Source organism: Quercus suber, unplaced genomic scaffold, assembly GCF_002906115.3.
Source record: "Quercus suber isolate HL8 unplaced genomic scaffold, Cork oak 2.0 scaffold_107, whole genome shotgun sequence".
Taxonomy (NCBI): Eukaryota; Viridiplantae; Streptophyta; class Magnoliopsida; order Fagales; family Fagaceae; genus Quercus; species Quercus suber.
The window spans coordinates 668,065-675,457 of NW_027069572.1; the positions used below are offsets into that span (position 1 = coordinate 668,065).

General features: G+C 36.5%; 1 protein-coding gene across 1 annotated transcript; it reads right to left on the minus strand.

The window, feature by feature from the left end:
• Positions 1–569: 569 nt before the first annotated feature.
• LOC136068285 (uncharacterized) lies at positions 570–1,427 on the minus strand. The gene has a single exon (XM_065775218.1). The coding sequence runs from the start codon at positions 1,425–1,427 to the stop codon at positions 570–572; it is 858 nt and encodes a 285-aa protein (XP_065631290.1).
• Positions 1,428–7,393: the final 5,966 nt, after the last annotated feature.

Below are 7,393 nucleotides of genomic sequence, written 5' to 3' on the forward strand. Positions count from 1 at the left end.
GAAAGTATACTTCCCTTATGAATTTTTTCGTTATCAACTTCTGAACCTCGTCTCTAATTGCATCGTCTCTCTCCGGGGCAAACACCATTTTCTTTTGTCACACTAGCTTTGAGGAAGGACATACATTTAGACAGTGGGTGATGACGCTAGGATCTATACCTGGCATGTCCTCATGAGTCCAAGTAAATACATCAGTATTTTTCCTCAAAAACTGGACGAGGTCCTCTTTAATTTTTTTTCTTCTAGATCTGCCCCAATTCTGGTGCATCTCTCCGGGTTTGTCTCATCTAAAGAAATATCTTCTAACACTTCAGCAGGTTCTGCTACAACTCTCTTTTCTTCAATACTCATGGCCTGGACTTGTTCGTCCATGGCCAACATTGCCAAGTAACACTCTCTCGCTGCTAGTTGGTCTCCATGCACTTGTCCTATTCCTTGCTCTGTTGGAAACTTAACCGACAGGTGATAAGTGGATGTTACAGCTTTCCAACTATTAAAGTTGGCCTTCCAATTATGGCATTGTAGGAGGATGAACAATCTACCACAAGGAAGTTCACCTCCTTGGTAACTTACTGCGGGTATGCTCCCACTGTCACTGGCAATGAAATACTGCCCACAGGTTGTACCTTCATTCCACCAAAACCCACTAGGGGGGAGCTTGCTTGTCGGAGCCGATCTCGTCCTAATCTCATCTGCTGAAAGGCTGGATAATACAAAATATCAGCCGAGCTTCCGTTATCTATCAACACCCTTCTAGTCTTGTAGTCAGCAATAAGGAGGGTGATGACAATAGCATCGTCATGAGGATGGTGAATTCTCTCTGCATCCTCGTCCGTGAAGGTGATCGCCTGCTCATCCGTAGTTCTCTCGCTCGGTAATCGTCCAGAGAGTTGAACGTTCTGTACTGCTTTCAAGTATGCTTTCTTTGACTTGGACGACTGTCCTGTAGGACTTCCCCCTAGGATGATCCTTATTTCTCCGAGCGGTGGACGTGATGATTCCTCTACCTTCCCTTTCAATTTCTCGTCCTTGTGGTCTTGTCCAAGGAAATTTCTCAACTTTCCTTGCTTAATAAGATTCTCAATCTGCTGCTTCAAATCAAAGCATTCGTCCGTATCATGCCCATGATCCCTATGGAAGCGACAATACTTATTCCTATTGCGCTTGTTGGGATCTCCCTTCATCTTTTCTGGCCATTTCAAAAAAGGCTCGTCCTTGATTTGTATAAGGACTTGCTCAAGTGGCACGTTCAAGGGGGTGTACTGTTGATTTCGCGTTGAAGGACCTGCTTTTTTCTCTCGATCCCTCTTATCTTCTATTCGTCCCTTCTTAGGACGAGGGCTTTGCTCCGACTGACGCATTGGGTTGGCTTCAACTTTCTCAACTCTCTTCCTCTTCTTGGCTATGATAGTATCATCTGCATTCATAAAGTTCTAGGCTGAATGAACTAGTTCAGCCATGGTTTGAGGCGCTTGTTCATATAACTTATGGATGAACAAATTAGAATGAACTCCATTATAAAATGCTGCCAGAAGGAGCTTATCATCCACCTCGTCCACCGCCAAGGCATCCCTGTTGAACCGCGTGATGAACGACCGCAAACTTTCATTCTCCCCTTACTCTATGGTTTGCAAGCTAGACGAAGATCGTTTGTACCTCTGCCCTCCAATAAAATTGTTAACGAACAACTTACTTAACTCTTCGAAGGACGTCACTGTGTTAGGAGGTATTTTGCTGAACTACACTCGTGCAAGTCCTTTGAGGGTAGTAGGAAAAACTCTGCACATTATTTCATCTGGAACTCCTTGAAGATGCATAATAGTTTTGAAGGTGGCAATATGGTCAAAAGGATCTCGCGTCCCATCATACGAATCTAAAGGAGGCATCTTGAACTTAGGTGGCAAAGGATGAGCATTATGGAAGCCACAAAGGGGGAATCAGTCCTGTGAACTAAGTCTTCCACAGGGTTTGTTTTCCTCATATTTTCCCTCATCTCGTCCATAACCCTTCTCATTTGATTCATTTCCCTTTCCAAATGAGGTACCCTCCGTGAAGCGGTACCCCTTGGTTTTCAGGTTCAACATTCCTTTCCTTTTCTTGACTTTGGGCCCGTTCTTCGGTGTTCCATTCATGATGCTGCTTCCTTAACTCAATTTGTCTGACCAACTCCTGGTTCTAACGAGTTAACTCCGCCATAGCAGCGGCCATGGATTGCATATGTTGGAATGAAGATGGTTGCATGGTGGGTGCTGATTGACAGTCACGATGAGGGTTACTGGAAGCATCCCTGCTTTGTTGAGGGCCTAGACTAGTAGCCTTAGATCTTGTCTGAACCATTTCAACCCCTTATTGGAGAAAGAAATTACAGAACTTAATAAACTAAGCTCAAAAGACAACAAATTTCTTACTATCCCCACAGACGGCGCCAACTGATAAGTCTTTAGAAATCAGTGGGTTAAAAGGTCTTCAGATGTTGATGATCTTGAAGAGTGAGTCCTGAAAAACCAAAGAAGATCAGAGAAGACCGGTGGAGGCCGGTCTTGAATCCTCCGATGGTAAAGTTAATGGATTGAAGTAGAAAAGAAAGCACTTCAAAGACTTCGCCAATTTTTCTCTAGAATCAAAAAAGTGTCCATACCTCTGCGTAGAAGAGTCTTTATATAGTGTTAGCTTGACAGTTATTTCTCCTATCGTCATAGAGTTTGGAGGATTCAGATGGTAACTTCCATAACTGTCATGGGAGTTACCTCATCAGGACTTGTGTTCTAATTCAAACAACATGACTCTTGGCTTTTGGAAGTGTCATGACTCTTGGTGAACCTCACTCGTCCATCACTAAGGACGGACGAGGTTCACTGTCGTCCGTCACTAAAGACGGACGAGGTTCACTGCTAGTACGTCCTTCACTGGACGAGTGAATGAAGGACGAGTGTAAGAGGACGGTAAGAGAGGGACGAGCGTATCAGCCCTTTATTCTCCACTTTGTATGTTGTTATGGACGACCATATGGACGAGTAATCAGCTTGGCGTTTTTCTTGCACCATCATATATTGCTGATGCTAATTTATGGAGTCACAAGGAGACATGCCATATTACACCGGTATCATAAACGGGGATATTGATATTGACTCGCTACTTTTGGGTACATCTCAAAATAGTCCTATGTCATTTTTTGATTTTCCACCTTAAGTTGGGAATGCCTCTTCTAAGAGAGTAAAATAGGGTAGTAATTTTAATGTAGAGAAAGATCAACTTTTAGTGTCGGCATGGCTCAATACTAGTGTCGATGCCATACATAGTAATGAACAAACACATAATACATTTCATCAAAAAGTTTGGGAATACTTCATGGAGCACAATACCTTCGGTACCACACGTACTGTTATTTCCCTAATAAGTTGTTGGGCAACAATTAACAAGGAGACAAATAGGTTTTGTGGGTGCATGGCTAAAGTTAATGCAATTCATCAAAGTGGTACAACTGAACAAGATAAGGTATAAATTATATAGCAATAGTGTTAACATACCCATTCATCAATAGTTTGAAGGTACTAATCAAGTTATATTTCTTTTAATTTTTTTTAGATTGTCAACAAGAAGGCTTTGTATAAAAACAACTATGGTAGATTCTTTCAACTTGAACATTGTTGACTCATGTTGAAAGAACAACCAAAGTAGGGTGATCCTAAGGAAAGATCGAGAACATCTATACCTCAAACTTCATATTCAACATCTATTGGCGAGAGGGATGATGGGTCCGGACTTAGTGACACTTCCAATTTTGAGAGACCAATTGGTAGGAAGGTCGAAAAGGCCAACCGAAAGAACAAAACTATTGGAAAAGATGTTGGAAAATATTTGGCCAAGAAAATGAAATTTATTGAGGAATCACAAGAACAAGAAAATGAGGGTCATTGTATCAATGCAGAAAAATTGCGCTTGGAAGAGTTGAGGGATAAGGAGAGAACTTGATTGGAAGAGGAAGAAGTTGATATTGAGAAGGAAAAACTTGAGATGCACCATATGTTAGAGGAGGAGAAAATCATGATGAAAGATATAAGGGCCTTGATTGGAGCACAAAAACTTTTTTATGAACAACTCTAAGAAAGAATCATGACAAGACGAAGTTCAAGTAAATAGTGGGTTTGACCTTAATTTAGATGTAGCTTAGGCCTTTATGTATTTTGTACTATTAGGAAAATGTTGGCATATGTAGATGATGCTTTGGTATAACTTTTTTATTTTTTTATTTTTTATTTTTTTTGTTATGTAGATTAGGCTTTCATGTATTTTGGTAATAGCTTATAATAGGCCTTCATGTATTTTGGTAGTAGCTTATGATAGGCTTTTATGTATTTTGGTAGTAATTTATTTCACTTGCCTTTAATCTTAAACTAGATGATTGTATAAATCCAAATGCTTTCTTAGCATTGTATCTGCCTTGCACATTACTCTTTTCTCATTGTTGGCTTATGTTATACTAGTGTTTAATATTATGATTTTAAAAATTTGGATTGATATGAGAAGCAAATTTATTGTTCATCAATGGGTTGCTCTATGTTTTCGCAAGTTGCTTTTTGATGACTTAGATGAGGATGAGATAATCAAAGATATTGTCACGGGTTCAACATCACAATGTAAACATCATCATTATTTCATATGTAATAATTTGGCAGGCAATGAGAGGCTTTATCTTGACAACTTTGCCCCCCTTACTAGTATTTCCTCCCACTTTATTTCGAAGGAAATCTCGAATGAGGCATTTTCTTTTTCTCCATATTCAATTTAAGGGAGAAGTTCATGACTTTTACTTTGTCCAATAAAGATATAGTGTCAACAAACTTGGTCTATCTTCCTTACAAAAGATAATTGCTGCGCTTAGAATGCTTGCGTATGGAGTATCAGGTGATTTTATGGATGAATATGTGTAGATTGGAGAAACCACTACATTACAAAGTTTGAAAAAATTTGTTGTTGCAATGGTTGATGTTTTCTCTGAAGAATACTTGAGAAAGTCAAACAATGAAGACATTGTTAGATTGTTAGCTAATGGCGAACCCCAAGGTTTTTCAAGTATTTTAGGTTCAATTGATTGTATGCATTGGAAATGAAAAAATTGTCAAACTATATGGAAATGTCAATATTGTGATCATATTCATGAGCCTACTATTATTTTGGAAGTAGAAACATCATATGATCTTTGGATATAGCATGCATTTTTTGAGTTACCTAGGTCAAATAATGACATTAATGTGTTAGAGTGGTCTCGTATATTTTTCGAGTTTGCACAAGGATGTGCTCTTGTAGTTAATTACTCAATGGTCATGACTACACAGTGAGATATTACCTTACTGATGGCATATATTCAAAGTGGGCTACATTTATAAAAACAATCCTAGCTCCACAAGGACAAAAACGAAAATTATTTGTAACATCCCAAGAGGTGTATTAGAAGGATGTTAAACGTGCATTTAGAGTGTTTCAAGTACGTTTCGCAATTGTTCGTGGACTTGCACGATTTTTCCATCTTGAAACACTCCAAGAGATCATGAAAGCATGCATAATTCTCTATAACATGATTGTTAAAGATGAGCAAGATGATAATGAAGTGGTAGACTTGGATTATGAACAAATTGATGGAGTGGATAATCCTCCTATACAAGTGTCACGCAAACAAGTTGATGGATTTATGACATACATTCAAAGTTATGAATGCATTAGAGACTAAGAAATTTAGTCTCAACTCCAATCATACCTCGTTGAACATTTATGGCAATTGCAAGGCCAGTCGTTGGAACTTTATTTATTTATTTATTTATTTATATGTTGAGAAGCATGAGTTATTGGAACTTGAGTGTGTGAGTTATTGATGTGAGTTTTTATTGTAATTTGATATGAGTTATGTATGTGAGTAATCTATAGACTACACTGTTCCAGCCATAATATGTGTTCCATTTTATATGTTTTTTGATGAGGTTTCTCCATTTTATAGTTTATATTGTTCAAAGATTGCTTATTGACAATTGAGAAATTGTTTTAGTTAAAAAAAAAATTGTATATATATATATATAATTTGGGGTTAAAAAAATATTATTGTTACACTAGATAATTATTTGCTATCATGTGATGGTGGTCGTGGCGGTGGTGGTCGTGGCTGTTGTGGTGGCGATGGTGGCGTTAGCATTGGAGTTGGCGGCGACGGTTGCGATGGTTGTGATTGTTGTTTATTGTAGTAGATATATATTATTTTATGAGTTAGGTTTAAGTTACACCTAATGTAACTCTAAGCAATTTTACACAATCTAATAACTTGTTATAGAATAAATATTTTGAAAATTCCACCATTGAATTCCATGATCTATATGTTTTGAACATTCATGCTAATTTTCTTATCAATTGGATGTTATTTACTATTTAATCTATGAACTCATCTTTTATACATTATTTTAAACTACAAAAACTTAAATTTAAACAATTTATTGATAAAATGACTATTAATATTTGATCACTTTGAAATTTTGCAAGCATTGAAAATATACAAAGATAATGTAATCTAACGGCGGATTTATCAAAATTCGCATCCAATTAAGAAATATTAAGTAGTGTAACATTTTTTAAAGCTATATTAGATGTAACTTGAACCCAGCTCTTATTTTATTATAGTAGATATATTATTTTATTGTGTTGTTTATATTATTTTATTGTGTTAAAAGCTAAAATAAAACTACTGATATTGGATGTTTTGTAAAGTGTGATAGTAAAATAGATAAAGTAATTTTTTTATAGTGTCAAATTACTAAATTTATGGCTCTACCAAGGTAGATGCTTCAAGAATGTTAGGTTTGGAGTAATAATGTAGGCTAGGAGCCTTTTATGTGATGGTGTGAAGATGTGGGTCATGAGCCTGTCCATGAGGTGAAGAACTTTATGGGCCGTGAGCCAATCCAAAAATATGTGGATTCTAGGTGAGGAAATTCAACCTATATAATTGTATAAAATTAGGTTTTTTTTTGGGCTTTGAAGAAATTTAGCCCAAGACCTATCAATTTTTGCTTGTAAAATAAATGAAGTGGTAGATTTGCCCAATAAAGGTTTTTTTTTTTTTTTTGAAACATTTGCCCAATAAAGTTGTGCGCCTACATGTAGTGGGGTAAAAAAATCATTAACACAAAGTAAAATATAATAAAAGTCAATAAATTTGTAATAATGTGAGGTTCGTATACATTGATTTTCTTGATATCTTTTTCAAAAAAAAAAAAAAGAAGAAGATTTTCTTGATATATGTCTATAATATATTATAAAATAAGTAATAAAAAAGATTAATCAAAAGTTGTACTTCTAAAAGAAATATTAGAGATATATTAAGAAAATCAATATAAATAGAAATTAAAAG

What these genes read in the sequence shown, in the direction of transcription:
- LOC136068285 (XM_065775218.1), bottom strand. Translation starts at nt 1,427, where the DNA reads ATGAATGCAGATGATACTATCATAGCCAAGAAGAGGAAGAGAGTTGAG.